The 25,146-nt window shown below is 48.0% G+C and overlaps 1 protein-coding gene across 2 annotated transcripts in view; it reads right to left on the minus strand.

Moving 5' to 3' along the window:
• The window catches only part of tmem178b (transmembrane protein 178B), a 175,439-nt gene extending 150,564 nt beyond the window's left edge, over window positions 1-24,875 (minus strand). The window contains exons 1-2 of one of the 2 annotated variants that reach the window (XM_034163703.1): window positions 24,851-24,875; window positions 24,383-24,811 (exon numbers count right to left, since the gene is read on the minus strand). In XM_034163703.1, coding sequence (XP_034019594.1) covers window positions 24,383-24,752 — 370 coding nt within the window. In that variant the 5' untranslated portion in view covers window positions 24,753-24,811; window positions 24,851-24,875. Of the gene's footprint in view, window positions 1-24,382; window positions 24,812-24,850 lie in introns of those variants that run through there. The other variant, XM_034163704.1, reaches the window with a different exon arrangement.
• Between the last annotated feature and the right edge of the window lie 271 nt (window positions 24,876-25,146).

The following is a 25,146-nucleotide window of genomic DNA, read 5'->3' on the forward strand; positions in this document are numbered from 1 at the left end:
GAAGATCATTTGTAACCTTCACTAATGCTGTTTCTGTACTATGATGAATTCTAAAACCTGACTGAAACTCTTCAAATAGACCATTCCTCTGCAGGTGATCAGTTAGCTGTTTTACAACTACCCTCTCAAGAATCTTTGAGAGAAAAGGAAGGTTGGAGATTGGCCTATAATTAGCTAAGATAGCTGGGTCAAGTGATGGCTTTTTAAGTAATGGTTTAATTACTGCCACCTTAAAGGCCTGTGGTACATAACCAACTAACAAAGATAGATTGATCATATTTAAGATTGAAGCATTAAATAATGGTAGGACTTCCTTGAGCAGCCTGGCAGGAATGGGGTCTAATAAGCATGTTGATGGTTTGGATGAAGTAACTAATGAAAATAACTCAGACAGAACAATCGGAGAGAAAGAGTCTAACCAAATACCGGCATCACTGAAAGCAGCCAAAGATAACGATACATCTTTGGGATGGTTATGAGTAATTTTTTCTCTAATAGTCAAAATTTTGTTAGCAAAGAAAGTCATGAAGTCATTACTAGTTAAAGTTAATGGAATACTCAGCTCAATAGAGCTCTGACTCTTTGTCAGCCTGGCTACAGTGCTGAAAAGAAACCTGGGGTTGTTCTTATTTTCTTCAATTAGTGATGAGTAGAAAGATGTCCTAGCTTCACGAAGGGCTTTCTTATAGAGCAACAAACTCTTTTTCCAGGCTAAGTGAAGATCTTCTAAATTAGTGAGACGCCATTTCCTCTCCAACTTACGGGTTATCTGCTTTAAGCTACGAGTTTGTGAGTTATACCACGGAGTCAGGCACTTCTGATTTAAAGCTCTCTTTTTCAGAGGAGCTACAGCATCCAAAGCTGTCTTCAATGAGGATGTAAAACTATTGACGAGATACTCTAACTCCCTTACAGAGTTTAGGTAGCTACTCTGCTCTGTGTTGGTATATGACATTAGAGAACATAAAGAAGGAATCATATCCTTAAACCTAGTTACAGCGCTTTCTGAAAGACTTCTAGTGCAATGAAACTTATTCCCCACTGCAGGGTAGTCCATCAGGGTAAATGTAAATGTTATTAAAAAATGATCAGACAAAAGGGAGTTTTCAGGGAATACTGTTAAGTCTTCTATTTCCATACCATAAGTCAGAACAAGATCTAAAATATGATTAAAGTGGTGGGTGGACTCATTTACTTTTTGAGCAAAGCCGATAGAGTCTAATAATAGATTAAATGCAGTGTTGAGGCTGTCATTCTCAGCATCTGTGTGGATGTTAAAATCGCCCACTATAATTATCTTATCTGAGCTAAGCACAGTCAGACAAAAGGTCTGAAAATTCACAGAGAAACTCACAGTAACGACCAGGTGGACGATAGATAATAACAAATAAAACTGGTTTTTGGGACTTCCAATTTGGATGGACAAGACTAAGATACAAGCTTTCAAATGAATTAAAGCTCTGTCTAGGTTTTTGATTAATTAATAAGCTGGAATGGAAGATTGCTGCTAATCCTCCGCCCCGGCCCGTGCTACGAGCATTCTGACAGTTAGTGTGACTCGGGGGTGTTGACTCATTTAAACTAACATATTCATCCTGCTGTAACCAAGTTTCTGTTAGGCAGAATAAATCAATACGTTGATCAATTATTATATCATTTACCAACAGGGACTTAGAAGAAAGAGACCTAATGTTTAATAGACCACATTTAACTGTTTTAGTCTGTGGTGCAATTGAAGGTGCTATATTATTTTTTCTTTTTGAATTTTTATGCTTAAATAGATTTTTGCTAGTTATTGGTGGTCTGGGAGCAGGCACCGTCTCTACGGGGATGGGGTAATAAGGGGATGGCAGGGGGAGAGAAGCTGCAGAGAGGTGTATAAGACCACAGCTCTGCCTCCTGGTCCCAACGCTAGACAGTCACAGTTTGGAGGATCCCAAAAAATTGGCCAGATTTCTAGAAATGAGAGCTGCTCCCTCTAAAGTGGGATGGATGCCGTCTCTCCTAACAAGACCAGGTTTTCCCCAGAAGCTTTGCCAATTATCAATGAAGCCCACCTCATTTTTTGGACACCACTCAGACAGCCAGCAATTCAAGGAGAACATGCGGCTAAACATGTCACTCCCGGTCTGATTGGGGAGGGGCCCAGAGAAAACAACAGAGTCCGACATTGTTTTTGCAAAGTTACACACCGATTCAATGTTAATTTTAGTGACCTCCGATTGGCGTAACCGAGTGTCATTACTGCCGACGTGAATTACAATCTTACCAAATTTACGCTTAGCCTTAGCCAGCAATTTCAAATTTCCTTCGATGTCGCCTGCTCTGGCCCCCGGAAGACAACTGACAATGGTTGCTGGTGTCGCTAACTTCACATTTCTCAAAACAGAGTCGCCAATAACCAGAGTTTGATCCTCGGCGAGTGTGTCGTCGAGTGGGGAAAAACGGTTAGAGATGTGAACGGGTTGACGGTGTACACGGGGCTTCTGTTTAGGGCTACGCTTCCTCCTCACAGTCACCCAGTCAGCCTGCCTTCCCGACTGCACGGGGTCTGCCAGGGGGGAACTAACGGCGGCTAAGCTACCTTGGTCCGCACCGACTACAGGGGCCTGGCTAGCTGTAGAATTTTCCACGGTGCGGAGCCGAGCCTCCAATTCGCCCAGCCTGGCCTCCAAAGCTACGAATAAGCTGCACTTATTACATGTACCGTTACTGCTAAAAGAGGCCGAGGAATAACTAAACATTTCACACCCAGAGCAGAAAAGTACGGGAGAGACAGGAGAAGCCGCCATGCTAAAACGGCTAAGAGCTAGTAGCTACGCTAAGCTAGCGGATTCCCAAACAGGGAATCCGACACTAGACAGGCTGTGGAGCAGCACAGGTAACGCACGACAACAGTGCTAAAATAAAATAAAAATCCACTAGACAGGCTGTGGAGCAGCACAGGTAACGCACAACAACAGTGCTAAAAAATAAAATAAAATAAAAATCCACTGGACAGGCTGTGGAGCAGCACAGGCAACGCACAACAACAGTGCTAAAACAAAATAAAAATCCACTGGACAGGCTGTGGAGCAGCACAGGTAACGCACGACAACAGTGCTAAAAAATAAAATAAAATAAAAATCCACTGGACAGGCTGTGGAGCAGCACAGGCAACGCACAACAACAGTGCTAAAACAAAATAAAAATCCACTGGACAGGCTGTGGAGCAGCACAGGTAACGCACGACAACAGTGCTAAAAAATAAAATAAAATAAAAATCCACTGGACAGGCTGTGGAGCAGCACAGGTAACGCACAACAACAGTGCTAAAACAAAATAAAAATCCACTGGACAGGCTGTGGAGCAGCACAGGTAACGCACGACAACAGTGCTAAAAAATAAAATAAAATAAAAATCCACTGGACAGGCTGTGGAGCAGCACAGGTAACGCACAACAACAGTGCTAAAAAATAAAATAAAATAAAAATAAAAATCCACTGGACAGGCTGTGGAGCAGCACAGGTAACGCACAACAACAGTGCTAAAACAAAATAAAAATCCACTGGACAGGCTGTGGAGCAGCACAGGTAACGCACAACAACAGTGCTAAAACAAAATAAAAATCCACTGGACAGGCTGTGGAGCAGCACAGGTAACGCACAACAACAGTGCTAAAACAAAATAAAAATCCACTGGACAGGCTGTGGAGCAGCACAGGTAACGCACGACAACAGCGCTAAATAAAAATCCACTGGAGTAAGAAGGGACTTCAGTAAGTCCCTTCAGTAAGTCGCTTCAGTAAATTCCTTCAGTAACTCGTTTCAGTAAATCCCTTCAGCAAGTCCCTTCAGTAAATCGCTTCAGTAAGTCCCTTCAGTAAATCCCTTCAGTAATTCCCTTCAGTAAAACCCTTCAGTAAATCCCTTCAGTAACTCCCTTCAGTAAGTTCTTTCAGTAAGTCCCTTCAGTAAGTCCCTTCAGTGAATCCCTTCAGTAAGTCCCTTCAGTAAATCCTTTCAGGAAGTCCCTTCAGTAAATTGCTTCAGTAAGTCCCTTCAGTGAGTTCCTTCAGTAAGGCCTTTAGTAATTTCCTTCAGTAAGTCCCCTCAATAAATCCCTTCAGTAAGTCCTTTCAGTAAATCCCTTCAGTAAGTCCCTTCAGTAAGCCCTTAAGTAAGTCCCTTCAGTAAGTCCTTTCAGTAAGTCCCCTCACTAAGTCCCCTCAATAAGTCCCTTCAGTAAGTCCTTCCATAAGTCCTTTCAGGGTGTCCTCTCAGTACATCCCCTAAGTATGTCACCTCAGTACGCCCCCTCAGTAAGTCCCTTAAGTAAGCCCTTAAGTAAGAAGTTCCTTTGGTAAATCCCTTCAGTAAGTCCTTTCAGTGAATCCCTTCAGTAAATCCTGTCGGTAACTCCCTTCAGTAAGTCCCTTCAGTAAATCCCTTCAGTAAATCATTTCAGTAAGTCCCTTCAGTAAGTCCATTCAGTAAGTCCTTTCAGTAAATCAGTAAGTTGTTGTCCATTCGGCTGCTCCCGCTTTCTATTCGGGGTCGCCACAGCGGATACAACCAGATCCGCATTGATATTTGGCACAGGTTTTATGCCGGATGCCCTTCCTGACGCAACTCCAGTGTTACCTGGAGAAACACACACAGCCGTTGGTATTCTAAAGAGGTCTCCCATCCATGTACTAGCCAGGTCCCGCACTGCTTAGCTTCTAAGATCTGACGGGATCAGGCTGACACAGAGCAGATCGGCTGCTAAATCCCTTCAGTAAGTCCTTTCAGAAAATCCCTTCAGTAAATTCCGTCAGTAAGTCCCTTCAGTAAATTCCTTCAGTAAGTCCCTTCAGTAAATCCCTTTAGTAAGTCCCTTCAGTCAGCCCCCTCAGTAAGTCCCTTAAGTAAGCCCTTAAGTAAGTCCCTTCAGTAAATCCCTTCAGTAAGTCCTTTCAGTAAATCCCTTCAGTAAATCCTGTCAGTAAATCCTTTCAGTAAGTCCCTTCAGTAAGTCCCTTCAGTAAATCCCTTTAGTAAATCCCTTCAGTAAGTCCCTTCAGTAAATACCTTCAGCAGGTCCTTTCAGTAAATCCCTTCAGTAAGTTGTTGTTGTCCATTCGGCTGCTCCTGTTTTGTGTTCGGGGTCGCCACAGTGGATACAACCAGACCTGCATTGATATGTGGCACATGTTTTACGCCGGATGCCCTTCCTGACGCAACTCCAGTTTTACCTGGAGAAACAGACACAGCCGTTGGTGTTCCAAAGAGGGCTCCCATCCAAGTACTAAGCAGGTCCTGCACTGCTTAGCTTCTGAGATCTGACGGGATCATGCTGACACAGAGCAGATCTGCTGCTAAATCCCTTCAGTAAGTCCTTTCAGAAAATCCCTTCAGTAAATTCCATCAGTAAGTGCCTTCAGTAAATCCCTTCAGTAAATCCTTTCAGTAAGTCCCTTCAGTAAATCCTTTCAGTAAGTCCCTTCAGTAAGTCCCTTCAGTAAATCACTTCAGTAAGTCCCTTCAGTAACTCGCTTCAGTAAATTCCTTCAGTAAATCATTTCAGTAAATCCCTTCAGTAAATCGCTTCAGTAAGTCCCTTCAGTAAGTCCCTTCAGTGAATCCCTTCAGTAAGTCCCTTCAGGAAATCCTTTCAGTAAGTCCCTTCAGTAAATTGCTTCAGTAAGTCCCTTCAGTGAGTTCCTTCCGTAAGGCCTTCAGTAATTTCTTTCAGTAAGTCCCCTCAATAAATCCCTTCAGTAAGTCCTTTCAGCAAATCCCTTCAGTAAGTCCTTTCAGTAAGTCCCCTCACTAAGTCCCCTCAATAAGTCCCTTTAGTAAGTCCTTCCATAAGTCCTTTCAGGGTGTCCCCTCAGTACGTCCCCTCAGTAAGTCCCCTCAGTATGTCCCCTCAGTAAGTCCCCTCACTAAGTCCCCTGAATACGTCCCTCCAGTAAGTCCTGCCACAAGTCTTTTCAGGGTGTCCCCTCAGTACGTCCCCTCAGTATGTCACCTCAGTACGCCCCCCCAGTAAGTCCCCTCATTAAGTCCCTTAAGTAAGCCCTTAAGTAAGTCCCTTCAGTAAATCCTGTCAGTAACTCGCTTCAGTAAGTCCCTTCAGTAAATCCCTTCAGTAAATCATTTCAGTAAGTCCCTTCAGTAAGCCCATTCAGTAAATCCCTTCAGTAAATCCCTTCAGTAAGTCCCTTCAGTAAATACCTTCAGTAAATACCTTCAGCAGGTCCTTTCAGTAAATCCCTTCAGTAAGTTGTTGTTGTCCATTCGGCTGCTCCCGTTTTGTGTTTGGGGTCGCCACAGTGGATACAACCAGACCTGCATTGATATGTGGCACATGTTTTACGCTGGATGCCCTTCCTGAAGCAACTCCAGTTTTACCTGGAGAAACAGACACAGCCGTTGGTGTTCCAAAGAGGGCTCCCATCCAAGTACTAAGCAGGTCCTGCACTGCTTAGCTTCTGAGATCTGACGGGATCATGCTGACACAGAGCAGATCTGCTGCTAAATCCCTTCAGTAAGTCCTTGCAGAAAATCCCTTCAGTAAATTCCATCAGTAAGTCCCTTCAGTAAATCCTTTCAGTAAGTCCCTTCAGTAAATCCTTTCAGTAAGTCCCTTCAGTAAGTCCCTTGAGTAAATCCCTTCAGTAACTCACTTCAGTAAATGCCTTCAGTAAATCATTTCAGTAAATCCCTTCAGTAAATCGCTTCAGTAAGTCCCTTCAGTAACTCCCTTCAGTAAGTTCTTTCAGTAAGTCCCTTCAGTAAATCCCTTCAGTAAGTCCCTTCAGTGAATCCCTTCAGTAAGTCCCTTCAGGAAATCCTTTCAGTAAGTCCCTTCAGTAAATTGCTTCAGTAAGTCCCTTCAGTGAGTTCCTTCAGTAAGGCCTTCAGTAATTTCTTTCAGTAAGTCCCCTCAATAAATCCCTTCAGTAAGTCCTTTCAGTAAATCTCTTCAGTAAGTCCTTTCAGTAAGTCCCCTCACTAAGTCCCCTCAATAAGTCCCTTTAGTAAGTCCTTCCATAAGTCCTTTCAGGGTGTCCCCTCAGTATGTCCCCTCTGTAAGTCCCCTCAGTATGTCCCCTCAGTAAGTCCCCTCACTAAGTCCCCTGAATACGTCCCTCCAGTAAGTCCTGCCACAAGTCCTTTCAGGGTGTCCCCTCAGTATGTCACCTCAGTACGCCCCCCCAGTAAGTCCCTTAAGTAAGCCCTTAAGTAAGTCCCTTCAGTAAATCCTGTCAGTAACTTGCTTCAGTAAGTCCCTTCAGTAAATCCCTTCAGTAAATCGTTTCAGTAAGTCCCTTCAGTAAGCCCATTCAGTAAATCGCTTCAGTAAATCCTTTCAGTAAATCCCTTCAGTAAGTCTCTTCAGTAAATCCCTTCAGTAAATACCTTCAGCAGGTCTTTTCAGTAAATCCCTTCAGTAAGTTGTTGTTGTCCATTCGGCTGCTCCCGTTTTGTGTTCGGGGTCGCCACAGTGGATACAACCAGACCTGCATTGATATGTGGCACATGTTTTATGCCAGATGCCCTTCCTGACGCAACTCCAGTTTTACCTGGAGAAACAGACACAGCCGTTGATGTTCCAAAGAGGGCTCCCATCCAAGTACTAACCAGGTCCCGCACTGCTTAGCTTCTGAGATCTGACAGGATCATGCTGACACAGAGCAGATCTGCTGCTAAATCCCTTCAGTAAGTCCTTTCAGAAAATCTTGTTGTGTGGGCCGCTGAAGAGGAGGTACTGCTGGCCCACCACCACCAGAGGGCGCCCTGCCTGGAGTGCGGGCTCCAGGCACCAGAGGGCGCTGCCGCATCATGGGAGTAATCTGGGTGACAGCTGTCACCCATCACCAAACACAGCTGTTTCCACTCAGCACCGAGGTATATCAGGAGGACGGCGTCTCCACCTCAGTGCCGAGATATCACCTAAGACCAAGGTAGTATTCTCTGCAGGTATACTTTGCATTAGTAATTAAGACTGTCAAAACCGTTTTTCAGGACTGGTGACTACTAAGAACCTTATTCCTTGGATAAGTACTCACCTTCCTGCTGAACTTTGTCAAGAGGTGGAGGCGGCTTCTCCCCTCTCTGTAACTGGGTGCGTTCATCCACTCCTGTGTGTTGTTGCTCTCTCCTGCCAGCAGTACCGGATCCGACGAGCGGAGGCAGTGGCCACCTGGGAAGTCGGGACTTGGCGGTTCCAGTATTTCCAGGGTTCGGTGGCAGAGGAGATCTGGGTGGTTCCGGTTCGACTGAGACGGACGTCTCCTACCTTCGAGCCTGCCCACACGACACCAGCGGATTCAACCCTAAATTGTGTTTGTTGTATTACTCTTGCTTGTTCAGTAGTAAATCTTGTTATTTACTTTCTCCATTGTCCGTTCATTGCGCCCCCTGTTGTGGGTCCGTGTTCCAACACTTTCACAACAGGATATCTCGGCCAGCGTCATGGACCCCGAGGGGCGTCAACCGGCTGTTGAACGGCCAATGGAAGACCAAGACGCGGCGGAGGCTTCGGGAGGGGTAATCGGCGAGTTGCAGCGGATCCTCACCGCTTTCACCTCTCGGATCGATTCAATGACCGAGCAATACGTTCTCCTAAACCGCAGGGTGGAGGCTCTCGCCGCACACGTGGAGGCGCGCCCTTCGGGCGCCGCTGCGGCTCTCCCTCCCGAGGACCCTGCGCGTAAAAGTGACGTTCCACTGGTCGTTCAACGGTCCCTTCCTCCGTCCCCAGAAGCATACATAAGCCCTCCAGAACCGTACGGAGGCTGTGTGGAGACGTGCGCGGATTTCCTGATGCAGTGTTCGCTCGTCTTCGCACAGCGTCCCGTGATGTACGTGACTGACGCTAGCAAGGTAGCTTATGTAATAAATCTGCTTCGCGGGGAGGCACGCGCTTGGGCTACAGCGCTCTGGGAGCAGAACTCACGGCTCCTTCATACGTACGTTGGGTTTGTACGGGAGCTCAGAACGGTGTTCGACCATCCCAACAGAGGAGAGTCCGCTTCAACCGCGCTACTGTCAATGAGACAGGGGCGTCGGAGCGCAGCTGCCTATGCAGTCGCCTTCCGCATCGCGGCGGCGAGATCCGGCTGGAATAGCACTGCCCTCCGCGCCGCCTTTGTAAACGGACTGTCACTGGTCCTAAAAGAGCATCTGGTGGCGAAGGACGAACCGCGGGACTTAGACGGGCTCATCGATCTAGTCATACGACTCGACAACCGGTTAGAAGAACGCCGTCGGGAACGAGGCGAAGGGCGTGGCCAGGCACGCGTCGTCCCTCTCCCTTCCGGTTCCGATCGAGCACCGCCTTCCCCACGCTCCACAGCCCCTGCACTCCGTGGGGTCACAGCTCCCCCTACTGACGAAGCTAGGGACACGAGTAGGGCAACATTTAGGGCACCAGATGCACAGAGGAAATGGACCCACGGAGCGTGTCTGGTTTGTGGTTCGATAGAGCACCATGTGAGAGACTGCCCCGAGCGGTCAAACGCCAAATGCCCGCCCCTAGAGACTGGGCCAGGGGTGGGTCAAAACATTCACGTGGGACACACCCACATTGCTACACGACTCCCAGTCACGATCCTGTTTGAGGATTCAACCCTGAAGGCCCCAGCACTGGTGGACACGGGCTCTGAGGGGAATCTGCTTGACAGTAGATGGGCCAGGGAGATAGGGCTCCCTCTGGTGGCTCTTACCTCGCCTGTGCAGGTTCGGGCACTGGATGGCTCCCTACTCCCACCAATTACGCACAAGACACCTCTAGTAACTCTGGTGGTGTCAGGTAACCACCGGGAGGTGATCGAGTTCTTCGTGACTAAGGCCACCTCCCGTGTGGTTTTAGGGTTTCCATGGATGCTTAAACACAATCCCCGGATTGATTGGCCGTCCGGGGTAGTGGTTCAGTGGAGCGAAACCTGCCATCGGGAGTGTCTCGGTTCCTCGGTTCCTCCCGGCTCCCAAGCTAAAGAGGAGGTCCGAGTCCCGCCCAATCTGAAGGCGGTGCCAGTGGAGTACCATGACCTCGCTGACGTGTTCAGCAAGGATCTGGCTCTCACGCTTCCTCCCCACCGCCCGTATGATTGTGCCATCGATTTGGTTCCAGGCAGTGAGTTCCCGTCCAGTAGGCTGTACAACCTCTCACGGCCGGAACGCGAATCAATGGAGACCTACATCCGGGACTCATTAGCTGCCGGATTGATCCGGAATTCCACCTCACCGATGGGCGCAGGTTTCTTTTTTGTGGGTAAAAAAGATGGCGGGCTTCGTCCATGCATTGATTACAGGGGGTTGAACGAGATCACGGTTCGCAACCGATACCCGTTGCCCTTGTTGGATTCAGTGTTCACTCCCTTGCATGGAGCCAAAATCTTCACCAAGCTGGATCTTAGAAATGCGTATCATTTGGTTCGGATTCGGAAGGGAGACGAATGGAAGACGGCATTTAACACCCCCTTAGGTCATTTTGAGTACCTGGTCATGCCGTTCGGTCTCACTAACGCTCCCGCGACTTTCCAAGCATTGGTAAACGATGTCTTGCGGGACTTCCTGCACCGGTTCGTCTTCGTATATCTAGACGATATACTCATCTTTTCCCCGGATCCTGAGACTCATGTCCGGCATGTCCGTCAGGTCCTACAGCGGTTGTTGGAGAACCGGCTGTTTGTGAAGGGCGAGAAGTGTGAGTTCCACCGCACTTCTTTGTCCTTCCTGGGGTTTATCATCTCCTCTAACTCCGTCGCCCCGGACCCGGCCAAGGTTGCGGCGGTGAGAGATTGGCCCCAACCTACAAGCCGTAGGAAGCTGCAACAGTTCCTCGGCTTTGCAAATTTCTACAGGAGGTTCATTAAGGGCTACAGTCAGGTAGTTAGCCCCCTGACAGCCCTGACCTCTCCAAAAGTTCCCTTCACCTGGTCGGACCGGTGCGAGGCCGCGTTCAAGGAGTTGAAACGGCGCTTCTCGTCTGCACCAGTTCTGGTGCAGCCCGATCCTAGCCGCCAGTTGGTGGTTGAAGTGGATGCCTCGGACTCAGGGATAGGAGCGGTGCTCTCCCAGAGCGGGAAGACCGATAAGGTCCTTCACCCGTGTGCCTATTTTTCTCGCAGGTTGACCCCCGCTGAGCGGAATTATGACGTCGGCAATCGGGAACTCCTTGCTGTGAAAGAGGCCCTCGAAGAGTGGAGACATCTGTTGGAGGGAACAGCCGTGCCATTCACGGTTTTCACTAACCATCGGAACCTGGAGTACATCAGAACCGCCAAGCGTCTGAACCCCAGGCAAGCCCGCTGGTCACTGTTCTTTGGCCGTTTTGACTTCCGGATCACCTACCGCCCCGGGACCAAGAATCAGAGATCGGATGCATTGTCCCGGGTGCACGAAGATGAGGTCAAAACGGAACCGTCGGATCCCCCGGATCCCATCATCCCGGAGTCCGCTATCGTGGCCGCCCTCACCTGGGACGTGGAGAAGACCGTCCGGGAGGCCCTGACCCGTGTCCCGGACCCCGGAAACGGACCAAAAAACAGACTATACTTCCCACCAGAAGCTAGGGCTGCAGTCCTGGACTTCTGTCACGGTTCTAAGCTCTCCTGTCACCCATGGGTGCGAAGGACCGTGGCAGTCGTCCGGCAACGCTTCTGGTGGGCATCCCTGGAGACCGACGTCCGGGACTACATCCAGGCCTGTACCACCTGTGCCAGGGGCAAGGCAGATCATAGAAAAACCTCAGGGCAACTACAGCCATTGCCCGTGCCTCATCGCCCCTGGTCCCACATCGGCCTGGATTTCGTCACGGGTCTCCCGCCGTCCCAGGGAAACACTGTCATCTTCACGATAGTGGACCGTTTCTCCAAGGCGGCCCACTTCGTGGCCCTCCCGAAGCTCCCTACGGCCCAGGAGACAGCGGACCTCCTGGTCCACCACGTCGTCCGTCTGCATGGCATACCATCAGACATCGTCTCCGATCGTGGTCCCCAGTTCACCTCACATGTCTGGAGGAGTTTCTGCCGGGAACTGGGGGCCACGGTCAGCCTCTCGTCTGGGTACCACCCCCAGACCAACGGGCAGGCAGAGCGGGCGAATCAAGAACTGGAGCAGACACTTCGCTGTGTGACAGCCGCGCACCCGACGGCCTGGAGTACCCATCTGGCCTGGATCGAGTACGCCCACAACAGCCAAGTGTCATCAGCCACCGGCCTCTCCCCGTTTGAGGCGTGCTTGGGGTATCAGCCCCCCTTGTTTCCGGTGGTTGAGGGAGAGGTCGGTGTGCCCTCGGTCCAGGCCCACCTACGGAAGTGCCGTCGGGTGTGGCGGGCCGCCCGCTCTGCTTTGTTGCAGGCCCAGACGAGGGCGAAGAAACATGCAGACCGGCGACGGGCCCCGGCTCCCAAGTATCGTCCTGGGCAGGAGGTCTGGTTATCCACCAAGGACATTCCCCTACAGGTTACCTCTCCTAAACTGCAAGAACGATACATCGGACCATATAAAATCCTCCAAGTCATCAACCCCGCCGCAGTGAGGCTCCAGCTTCCGGCCTCACTGCGGATCCATCCAGTTTTCCATGTTTCCCGGATCAAGCCTCTTCGCACCTCACCCCTCTGCACCCCGGGTCCGGCACCGCCTCCTGCCCGGATCATCGACGGAGCACCGGCTTGGACTGTCCGCCGGCTCCTTGACGTCCGTCGGATGGGCCGGGGTTTTCAGTATCTGGTGGACTGGGAGGGGTACGGCCCCGAGGAGCGCTCCTGGGTGAAGAAGGGCTTCATCCTGGACTTCTACCGTCGCCATCCGAACAAGCCCGGCCGTGCGCCAGGAGGCGCCCGTTGAGGGGGGGGTCCTGTTGTGTGGGCCGCTGAAGAGGAGGTACTGCTGGCCCACCACCACCAGAGGGCGCCCTGCCTGGAGTGCGGGCTCCAGGCACCAGAGGGCGCTGCCGCATCATGGGAGTAATCTGGGTGACAGCTGTCACCCATCACCAAACACAGCTGTTTCCACTCAGCACCGAGGTATATCAGGAGGACGGCGTCTCCACCTCAGTGCCGAGATATCACCTAAGACCAAGGTAGTATTCTCTGCAGGTATACTTTGCATTAGTAATTAAGACTGTCAAAACCGTTTTTCAGGACTGGTGACTACTAAGAACCTTATTCCTTGGATAAGTACTCACCTTCCTGCTGAACTTTGTCAAGAGGTGGAGGCGGCTTCTCCCGTCTCTGTAACTGGGTGCGTTCATCCACTCCTGTGTGTTGTTGCTCTCTCCTGCCAGCAGTACCGGATCCGACGAGCGGAGGCAGTGGCCACCTGGGAAGTCGGGACTTGGCGGTTCCAGTATTTCCAGGGTTCGGTGGCAGAGGAGATCTGGGTGGTTCCGGTTCGACTGAGACGGACGTCTCCTACCTTCGAGCCTGCCCACACGACACCAGCGGATTCGACCCTAAATTGTGTTTGTTGTATTACTCTTGCTTGTTCAGTAGTAAATCTTGTTATTTACTTTCTCCATTGTCCGTTCATTGCGCCCCCTGTTGTGGGTCCGTGTTCCAACACTTTCACAACAAATCTCTTCAGTAAATTCCGTCAGTAAGTGCCTTCAGTAAATCCCTTCAGTAAGTCCCTTCAGTAAATCCTTTCAGTAAGTCCCTTCAGTAAGTCGCTTCAGTAAATTCCTTCAGTAAATCGTTTCAGTAAATCCCTTCAGTAAGTCCCTTCAGTAAATCACTTCAGTAAGTCCCTTCAGTAATTCCCTTCAGTAAAATCCTTCAGTAAATCCCTTCAGTAACTCCCTTCAGTAAGTTCTTTCAGTAAGTCCCTTCAGTAAATCCCTTCAGTAAGTCCCTTCAGTGAATCCCTTCAGTAAGTCCCTTCAGGAAATCCTTTCAGTAAGTCCCTTCAGTAAATTGCTTCAGTACGTCCTTTCAGTGAGTTCCTTCAGTAAGGCCTTCAGTAATTTCCTTCAGTAAGTCCCCTCAATAAATCCCTTCAGTAAGTCCTTTCAGTAAATCCCTTTAGTAAGTCCCTTCAGTAAGCCCTTAAGTAAGTCCCTTCATTAAGTCCTTTCAGTAAGTCCTCTCACTAAGTCCCCTCAATAAGTCCCTTTAGTAAGTCCTTCCATAAGTCCTTTCAGGGTGTCCCCTCAGTACGTCCCCTCAGTAATACCCCTCAGTAAGTCCCCTCAGTATGTCCCTTCAGTAAGTCCCCTCACTAAGTCCCCTGAATACGTCCCCCCAGTAAGTCCTTCCACAAGCCCTTTCAGGGTGTCCCCTCAGTAAGTCCCCTCAGTATGTCACCTCAGTACGCCCCCTCAGTAAGTCCCCTCAGTAAGTCTCTTAAGTAAGCCCTTCAGGAAGTCCCTTCAGTAAATCCCTTCAGTAAATCCTGTCAGTAACTCCCTTCAAGTAAGTCCCGTCAGTAAATCCCTTCAGTAATTCCCTTCAGTAAAACCTTTCAGTAAATCTCTTCAGTACGTCCCTTCAGTAAATCCCTTCAGTAAGTCCCCTCAGTATGTCCCTTCAGTAAGTCCCCTGAGTAAGTCCATTCAGTAAGTCCTTTCAGTAAATCCTTTCAGTAAATCCCTTCAGTAAGTCCCTTCAGTAAGTCCTTGCACTAAGGTCTTTCAGTAAGTCCTTTCAGTAAGTCCCTTCAGTAAATCCCTTCAGTAAATCCTTTCAGTAAATCACTTCAGTGAGTCCCTTCAGTAAATCCCTTAAGCAAGTCCCTTCAGTAAGTCCTTTCAGTAAATCCCTTCAGTAAATCCCTTCAGTAAATCGTTTCAGTAAGTCCCTTCAGTAAATCCCTTCAGTAAGTCCCTTCAGTAAGCCCATTCAGTAAATCCCTTCAGTAAATCCTTTCAGTAAATCCCTTCAGTAAGTCCCTTCAGTAAGTCCTTTCACTAAGTTCTTTCAGTAAGTCCCTTCAGTAAATCCCTTCAGTAAAACCTTTCAGTAAATCCCTTCAGTAAGTCCCTTCAGTAAATCCCTTCAGTAATTCCCTTCAGTAAAACCTTTCAGTAAATCTCTTCAGTACGTCCCTTCAGTAAATCCCTTCAGTAAGTCCCCTCAGTATGTCCCTTCAGTAAGTCCCTTCAGTAAGTCCCTTCAGTAAGTCCTTGCACTAAGGTCTTTCAGTAAGTCCTTTCAGTAAGTCCCTTCAGTAAATCCCTTCAGTAAATCCCTTCAGTAAGTCCCTTCAGTGAATCCCTTCAGTAAGTCCCTTCAGGAAATCCTTTCAGTAAGTCCCTTCAGTAAATTGCTTCAGTACGTCCTTTCAGTGAGTTCCTTCAGTAAGGCCTTCAGTAATTTCCTTCAGTAAGTCCCCTCAATAAATCCCTTCAGTAAGTCCTTTCAGTAAATCCCTTTAGTAAGTCCCTTCAGTAAGCCCTTAAGTAAGTCCCTTCATTAAGTCCTTTCAGTAAGTCCTCTCACTAAGTCCCCTCAATAAGTCCCTTTAGTAAGTCCTTCCATAAGTCCTTTCAGGGTGTCCCCTCAGTACGTCCCCTCAGTAATACCCCTCAGTAAGTCCCCTCAGTATGTCCCTTCAGTAAGTCCCCTCACTAAGTCCCCTGAATACGTCCCCCCAGTAAGTCCTTCCACAAGCCCTTTCAGGGTGTCCCCTCAGTAAGTCCCCTCAGTATGTCACCTCAGTACGCCCCCTCAGTAAGTCCCCTCAGTAAGTCTCTTAAGTAAGCCCTTCAGGAAGTCCCTTCAGTAAATCCCTTCAGTAAATCCTGTCAGTAACTCCCTTCAAGTAAGTCCCGTCAGTAAATCCCTTCAGTAATTCCCTTCAGTAAAACCTTTCAGTAAATCTCTTCAGTACGTCCCTTCAGTAAATCCCTTCAGTAAGTCCCCTCAGTATGTCCCTTCAGTAAGTCCCCTGAGTAAGTCCATTCAGTAAGTCCTTTCAGTAAATCCTTTCAGTAAATCCCTTCAGTAAGTCCCTTCAGTAAGTCCCTTCAGTAAATCCTTTCAGTAAATCACTTCAGTGAGTCCCTTCAGTAAATCCCTTAAGCAAGTCCCTTCAGTAAGTCCTTTCAGTAAATCCCTTCAGTAAATCCCTTCAGTAAATCGTTTCAGTAAGTCCCTTCAGTAAATCCCTTCAGTAAGTCCCTTCAGCAAGCCCATTCAGTAAATCCCTTCAGTAAATCCTTTCAGTAAATCCCTTCAGTAAGTCCCTTCAGTAAGTCCTTTCACTAAGTTCTTTCAGTAAGTCCCTTCAGTAAATCCCTTCAGTAAAACCTTTCAGTAAATCCCTTCAGTAAGTCCCTTCAGTAAATCCCTTCAGTAATTCCCTTCAGTAAAACCTTTCAGTAAATCTCTTCAGTACGTCCCTTCAGTAAATCCCTTCAGTAAGTCCCCTCAGTATGTCCCTTCAGTAAGTCCCCTGAGTAAGTCCATTCAGTAAGTCCTTTCAGTAAATCCTTTCAGTAAATCCCTTCAGTAAGTCCCTTCAGTAAGTCCTTGCACTAAGGTCTTTCAGTAAGTCCTTTCAGTAAGTCCCTTCAGTAAATCCCTTCAGTAAATCCCTTCAGTAAGTCCCTTCAGTGAATCCCTTCAGTAAGTCCCTTCAGGAAATCCTTTCAGTAAGTCCCTTCAGTAAATTGCTTCAGTACGTCCTTTCAGTGAGTTCCTTCAGTAAGGCCTTCAGTAATTTCCTTCAGTAAGTCCCCTCAATAAATCCCTTCAGTAAGTCCTTTCAGTAAATCCCTTTAGTAAGTCCCTTCAGTAAGCCCTTAAGTAAGTCCCTTCATTAAGTCCTTTCAGTAAGTCCTCTCACTAAGTCCCCTCAATAAGTCCCTTTAGTAAGTCCTTCCATAAGTCCTTTCAGGGTGTCCCCTCAGTACGTCCCCTCAGTAATACCCCTCAGTAAGTCCCCTCAGTATGTCCCTTCAGTAAGTCCCCTCACTAAGTCCCCTGAATACGTCCCCCCAGTAAGTCCTTCCACAAGCCCTTTCAGGGTGTCCCCTCAGTAAGTCCCCTCAGTATGTCACCTCAGTACGCCCCCTCAGTAAGTCCCCTCAGTAAGTCTCTTAAGTAAGCCCTTCAGGAAGTCCCTTCAGTAAATCCCTTCAGTAAATCCTGTCAGTAACTCCCTTCAAGTAAGTCCCGTCAGTAAATCCCTTCAGTAATTCCCTTCAGTAAAACCTTTCAGTAAATCTCTTCAGTACGTCCCTTCAGTAAATCCCTTCAGTAAGTCCCCTCAGTATGTCCCTTCAGTAAGTCCCCTGAGTAAGTCCATTCAGTAAGTCCTTTCAGTAAATCCTTTCAGTAAATCCCTTCAGTAAGTCCCTTCAGTAAGTCCTTGCACTAAGGTCTTTCAGTAAGTCCTTTCAGTAAGTCCCTTCAGTAAATCCCTTCAGTAAATCCTTTCAGTAAATCACTTCAGTGAGTCCCTTCAGTAAATCCCTTAAGCAAGTCCCTTCAGTAAGTCCTTTCAGTAAATCCCTTCAGTAAATCCCTTCAGTAAATCGTTTCAGTAAGTCCCTTCAGTAAATCCCTTCAGTAAGTCCCTTCAGTGAGCCCATTCAGTAAATCCCTTCAGTAAATCCTTTCAGTAAATCCCTTCAGTAAGTCCCTTCAGTAAGTCCTTTCACTAAGTTCTTTCAGTAAGTCCCTTCAGTAAATCCCTTCAGTAAAACCTTTCAGTAAATCCCTTCAGTAAGTCCCTTCAGTAAATCCCTTCAGTAATTCCCTTCAGTAAAACCTTTCAGTAAATCTCTTCAGTACGTCCCTTCAGTAAATCCCTTCAGTAAGTCCCCTCAGTATGTCCCTTCAGTAAGTCCCCTGAGTAAGTCCATTCAGTAAGTCCTTTCAGTAAATCCTTTCAGTAAATCCCTTCAGTAAGTCCCTTCAGTAAGTCCTTGCACTAAGGTCTTTCAGTAAGTCCTTTCAGTAAGTCCCTTCAGTAAATCCCTTCAGTAAATCCTTTCAGTAAATCACTTCAGTGAGTCCCTTCAGTAAATCCCTTAAGCAAGTCCCTTCAGTAAGTCCTTTCAGTAAATCCCTTCAGTAAATCCCTTCAGTAAATCGTTTCAGTAAGTCCCTTCAGTAAATCCCTTCAGTAAGTCCCCTCAGTAAGTCCCTTCAGCATGTCCCTTCAGTAAATCCCCTGAGTAAGTCCCTTCAGTAAGTCCATTCCGTAAATCCCTTCAGTAAAACCTTTCAGTAAATCCCTTCAGTCAGTCCCTTCAGTAAAACCTTTCAGTAAGTCCCTTCAGTAAATCCCTTCAGTAAGTCCCCTCAGTAAGTCCGTTCAGCATGTCCCTTCAGTAAGCCCCCTGAGTAAGTCCCTTCAGTAAATCCCTTCAGTAAATCCCCTCAGTAAGTCCCTTCAGCATATAGACAGGATGGGACGAATCTTTGTTAGGGTTGGGTATCAAGAACCGGTTATTTTTGAGTATCGTTAAGAAATGATTCGATCCACCGATATCAATAGCCTTTTTGCTTAACGATTCCCTTATCCGTCCTTCAGAGCAGCTGTTGTTTTTGGGGGTGTTTGTCGGGAAAATGATCATTCCTCTACATTGATTACAGACCTTGCAGCGGCTCTGTAATCAACTGTTTGTGCAGCGCGACTCCACTTTGAAGCGTGAACCAATGACACAATGCTTTGATCCATTAGCTCGTTGGTTCTTTGATTCACTGCTCTTCAGAAATGACAAGTCCGCTTTTTAACCCCTCTCAAAGCCATTAAAAATATCATGAGTCACTTTTGTGTGGATTAAAGTCTCGAACTGGGACTCTTGTCTTGTTGCAGTCAAGAAACAAGAATCGTCCTCTGTTCCATTGGCACAGCTCCAAATGCTGCAGCGGCTCTCTGCCGAGACAGAGACCTGTCAGAAATAATAACTTCAAAAGGAATTGCCTCTTTAAATAAAATGACACCTTTTACAAACATTGTAAAACAGACAAAAAACTGTACAATCAACTAAAATGTTTTTTTTTCCTCCCAAAATGAGACGTGCTGCATTCTTTAAGAATTACATCCTGACATGCAACACAGTCAGCTGCAAGAGCTCAGCTCAGATGTATGGAAAGATATTCATGCCAATAATGTCTGAAAGAAAATGCTTTTGACAATAACTACAGATTTTGTTTATTTCTATTTATGTCCAGAGATCAAGGATCCACCATGAAGAGTTTATTATGTCCAAAGTTTAAGGATCCAGTAACCAATTTCATATTTATTTAATTTAAGACTCAATAAAATGTTGTTCAATTTCAATTTAATCGGCTTATAAACCGCCAAATCCCAACAAAAGCCATCTCAAGGCGCCTCACATAGAACAGTTCAACATAAAAAATTTAAATAAATAAATAAAATAAAATAAAATACATAATTAAAAACAAAAGTAAAAGAATAAAACAGATTAAAAAAAATTAAAAAATATTCACAAGAAAGAGAATAAAAATAGGCTTTAAGTCTTGACTTAAAAATGTCCACGGACTCTGACTGCCTCATGGTCGCAGGAAGATCGTTCCACAGAGCGGGTGCACGATACGAAAAAGCTCTTTGACCCGCTGAAAACCTGTAAAGCCTACTTTTAGTACAGAAAAAATTCACAAGAGGTATTGATAAGGGAATTGATAAGGAATCAGATTGATAAGCAGAATCGATAATGGTATCAATATCGATAAAATCTTATCAATACCCATCCCTAATCTTCGCTATATTTCACATTTGGAAGAAAGCAGTCCTCGTAATATCTCTAAAGTGGAGGTCAAAGGACAACATAGCCCCTAATCTGCTGACCCGCAGAGACAACATCCCTTCAGTAAGTCCCCTCAATAAGTCCCTTCAGTAAGTCCTTTCAGCAAGTCCCCTCAGTAAGTCCCCTCAATAAGTCCCTTCAGTAAGTCCTTCCGTAAGTCCTTTCAGTATGTCCCCTCAGTATGTCCCCTCAGTATATCCCCTCAGTAAGTCCCCTCAATAAGTCCCTTCAGTAAGCACTTCAGTAAGTTCCTTCAGTAAGTCCCTTCAAAAAGTCCCCTCAACAAGTCCCTTCAGTAAGCCCCTCAGTAAGTCCCTTCAGTAAGTCTCCTCAATAAGTCCCTTCAGTAATTCCCTTCAGTAAGCCCTTTAAGTCCCCTCAATAAGTCCCTTCAGTAATTCCCTTCAGTAAGCCCTTTAAGTCCCCTCAATAAGTCCCTTCAGTAAGGCCTTCAGTAAGTTCCTTCAGTAAGTCCCTTTAAAAAGACCCCTCAATAAGTCCCAAGTCCTTTCGGTAAGTCCCTTCAGTAAGTCCTTCCATAAGCCCCCTCAGTACATCCCCTCAGTATGTCCCCTCAGTACGTCCCCTCAGGATGTCCCCTCAGTACATCTCCACAATAAGTCCCCTCAGTACATCCCTTCAGTATGTCCCCTCAGTACGTCCTCTCAGTACGTCCCCACAGTAAGCCCCCTCAGTACATCCCCACAGTAAGTCCCCTCAGTACATCCCCACAGTAAGTCCCCTCAGTACATCCCTTCAGTATGTCCCCTCAGTACGTCCCCTCAGTATGTCCCCTCAGTACGTCCCCTCAGTATGTCCCCTCAGTACATCCCCACAGTAAGTCCCCTCAGTACATCCCTTCAGTATGTCCCCTCAGTACGTCCCCACAGTAAGTCCCCTCAGTACATCCCTTCAGTATGTCCCCTCAGTACGTCCCCACAGTAAGTCCCCTCAATACATCCCCTCAGTATGTCCCCTCAGTACATCCCCACAGTATGTCCCCTCAGTACGTCCCCTCAGTATGTCCCCTCAGTACGTCCCCTCAGTATGTCCCCTCAGTACGTCCCCTCAGTATGTCCCCTCAGTACATCCCCACAGTAAGTCCCCTCAGTACATCCCTTCAGTATGTCCCCTCAGTACGTCCCCACAGTAAGTCCCCTCAATACATCCCCTCAGTATGTCCCCTCAGTACATCCCCACAGTAAGTCCCCTCAATACATCCCCTCAGTATGTCCCCTCAGTACATCCCCACAGTAAGTCCCCTCAATACATCCCCTCAGTATGTCCCCTCAGTACATCCCCACAGTAAGTCCCCTCAATACATCCCTTCAGTATGTCCCCTCAGTACGTCCCCACAGTAAGTCCCCTCAATACATCCCCTCAGTATGTCCCCTCAGTACATCCCCACAGTAAGTCCCCTCAGTACATCCCCACAGTATGTCCCCTCAGTACGTCCCTTCAGTACATCCCCACAGTATGTCCCCACAGTAAGTCCCCTCAGTACATCCCCACAGTAAGTCCCCTCAGTACATCCCCTCAGTATGTCCCCTCAGTACGTCACCTCAGTACATCCCCACAGTATGTCCCCTCAGTACGTCCCCACAGTATGTCCCCTCAGTACATCCCCTCAGTAGGTCCCTACGCTGGATGACCTTCCTGAATCAACTCCATATTACATGGAGAATGGGCAGGGATGGGGTTTGAAACCGGACCCTTCCACGCTGGATGCATATGTGAAAATTCAAGGTATATCTTATATATTATATTCCATTTCTAAGGTGGAAGTATGCTAGTATACTAAGGTATACATAAATATCTAAAAAGGAAGTACAAAATAGAACAGTAGAAAAGAGTAGAGTCAAGCCACTTAGGTGCCTGGTCTTGAGAACCAGGGATGGTAAAATTAATAAATCAAATTTTAAAGTATGTATACGTATAAATAATGAATTTATTTGGGTGAAAAAAATGCAATAAAATTATGTGAGAACCTATACAGCTTCAGGTGACTTTATTTGTACCCTGTAGGCAGATTTGTCTTGCAGTAAAACAGAACAAAGGGCATCCATGTAGTCAAACAAAAACACTGACACTGAAGCACTAACAAAGAACATAACCAGAACGTATGACACAGACACAAATGGGTACTCACTGGCTTACTGAAAGACTGAAAACAGGAAGCAAGAGAAGCTACTCAAAGAGCGCCAGCATTAAATCAGTGTGCAAAGGGTAAATAAATAGTTCCATAAAGAAATACATAAATCAGTAGACCAACAGGTAAATCAATGCATATGTGCAAACCCTGGTAAGATTTGTTCAAGTGGACAATCGCAGCTGGAATGAAGCTGATCCTGCAGTGTTTTGTCCGACACCGTGGGACTCTGAACCTATAACCAGAAGGTAGGAGCTGGAATCGGTTATCCAGAGGGTGGAGTCATTACTTGGCTGTCCGCTGTAACAGTCTGGTGTTCAGGGATCAGCTGCAACTCGCCAATCAGCTGAGTGGACCATTTAATGCTCTGACACAGTCTGCTCTTGTCCCTCAGTGTCGGACTGCCAAACCAAGTCACCACAGAAAAGACTCAATAAAAGCACGATAAAAGAGTGTTGACAATGTTGTGGAAGTAGGAGAGCTTCCTGAGGCAGAAACAGCACTGGTGCCCCTTCCTGCACACCGCCTCACAGTTTGACTTAAAGTTCAGTGAACTATCACTGATGGTCCCAAGGTATTTATAGGTTTGCACAACTTCTCGACTGGTTGACCATTAATTATTGTGAGGTCAGGTGTGGTGGCAGGCTTCCTAAAATCAATGACCAGATCTTTGGTTTTAGATGTAATGAGCTGAAGATATGAGTCCTCACACTATCTAACAAACTAGTTAAATACAGGGCCTCTCATGGTCCTGCCGCAGGCTGACCACTACAGGGCCACGGCCGGTCTCACGGTCCTGCAACAGGCTGACCACTACAGGGCCACGGCCGGTCTCACGGTCCTGCAACAGGCTGACCAATACAGGGCCACGGCCGGTCTCACGGTCCTGCAACAGGCTGACCAATACAGGGCCACGGCCGGTCTCACGGTCCTGCAACAGGCTGACCACTACAGGGCCACGGCCGGTCTCACGGTCCTGCAACAGGCTGACCAATACAGGGCCACGGCCGGTCTCACGGTCCTGCAACAGGGTGACCACTACAGGGCCACGGCCGGTCTCACGGTCCTGCAACAGGCTGACCAATACAGGGCCACGGCCGGTCTCACGGTCCTGCAACAGACTGACCACTACAGGGCCACGGCCGGTCTCACGGTCCTGCAACAGGCTGACCACTACAGAGCCATAGCTGGTCTCACGGTCCTGCAACAAGCTGACCACTACAGGGCCACAGCTGGTCTCACGGTCCTGCAACAGGCTGACCACTACAAGGCCACGGCTGGTCTCACGGTCCTGCAACAGACTGACCACTACAGAGCCACAGCTGGTCTCACAGTCCTGCAACAGGCTGACCACTACAGGGCCGTAGCTGGTCTCACAGTCCTGCAACCTTCTGACCACTACAGGGCTGTAGCTGGTCTCACGGTCCTGCAACAGGCTGACCACTACAGGGCCACAGCTGGTCTCACGGTCCTGCAACAGGCTGACCACTACAGGGCTGTAGCTGGTCTCACAGTCTTGCAACAGACTGACCATCACTGTGTCATCTGCATATTTGTGTTTACATTTTACATCCTCTGTACATATTTGTTTTTTTGTTTGTTTGTTTGACATTGATTACTGAGAGCTTCTGAAAGGAATTTTGTTATGTGTAGGCATAATGACAAAGAGATCTACATCTATCTATCTATCTATCTATCTATCTATCTATCTATCTATCTATCTATCTATCTATCTATCTATCTATCTATCTATCTATCATCATGCTGTTTTTACAGTAATTATTCTTGTAGAATTAAAAGCATTTGTTACTTTGTTTTGTTTTTTGCTGAGGATCACCACAAAAGGTGTGCTTTTTCTGACTGTGTGAGGAGCCTGTATGCTGCTGTCACACAATAGGAACTACTCTGAAAATATCATGAATTGTGTATCATGTTACCATATTTGAATTGTTTTTAAAAATCATTCTTTTCTGCAAAAACAACTCATTTTTATTTGTTTGTTTGTTTGTTCTATATGATGTAGGGAATCATAACGCTCACGCTGTTATTTGGTCTGCGGTGTGTCTGGCACCTGAGCGCCTCCATGCCCTGCTGCCCTCCTGCCACTGATGATGCTGTTCTTCACACACACTGCTTTGGGATTCTGAGGCCTCTTGCTGCACTAAAGGCGGAGCTTCGGGGGGTGGAGTTTGTGTTTAAACCCTCCTAAAATTTCCACAAAGTCATGGAACTTTTCACTAAAAAATGACAGAACTGCTTCAAAAAGCCATTTGGGGTCTGAAAACCTGCTAATGTGGGGGGACCCAGCAGAGAGCTCCCCCTCCCCCGCCTCATTCTTGGATACGGCCCTGTCCTGCACGTGTGTGTGTGTGTGTGTGTGTGTGTGTGTGTGTGTGTGTGTGTGTGTGTGTGTGTGTGTGTGTGTGTGTGTGTGTGTGTGGTGACGCTTTTGCTTTGACTGAAGGACGCCAGCAGCTGATGTCCTTGTCTGTCCTCTGGACAAACATTCCAAGCCAGCGTCGGCATCGGTCCTACCTTTCCGGACGAGGTCCTCGACGTCCTGGTCGAAGCCCAGCCGGTGGCACCTCCTCCACAGGCCCATGTTGGTGGAGTTGTACTGGCGGCTGCACTCGTCCGCGGCGCTCATGGCGAACAGCTGCCGTCGGTTTCGGACCAGCAGCATCTTGTCCTCGGAGCGCGGCCCGGCCCGCAGCGGCAGGCTGTTGTTGGGGATGTAGATGAATCCGGGGTCCTTCCGGCGGCTGGAGAAGCTCCGGCAGCGCTCCCGGTACCTCCTGGCGTCGGTCTCGTACCAGTGGTCGGAGCACATCGCCACAGCCAGCATGGCCAGGGCGCTCAGAGACAGACAGAGCCCCGCGTACAGCAGCAGCCTCCCGGCCGCCATGCTCGCATCAGCACCACGACGCGCGGACAGCTCCTCAGCTCACCGCCGCCGCTCCACCGGCGCGCGAGCGCCGTCCGCGCACCCGGACAGACACAGCCTGTTTACAAACACTACGTCATAACCTCTTCACAGCTCAGCCGGCGGTGACGTCATAGACGGGGTGAAGGTGCGAATTAAGTACCTGGGATCCAAACGGAACCACACCACAGTCCAACAGCAGCTCATCCAGCAGAGTCACAGCACGGCTGACGTCACGACCCGTGCCGTGTGACCACCAGGAGGCGTCAACCACAGGCGGAGCCAGGGGGTGGGGACAGGCACTGAGGCCTGGTCTGTGCCCCCCAACACTAATCTGCTGACCCGCAGTCACACACACGAGTGCCATCCCCGTGGA

The sequence above is a fragment of the Thalassophryne amazonica genome, chromosome 22 (genome assembly GCF_902500255.1).
Source record: "Thalassophryne amazonica chromosome 22, fThaAma1.1, whole genome shotgun sequence".
Classification (NCBI taxonomy): domain Eukaryota; kingdom Metazoa; phylum Chordata; class Actinopteri; order Batrachoidiformes; family Batrachoididae; genus Thalassophryne; species Thalassophryne amazonica.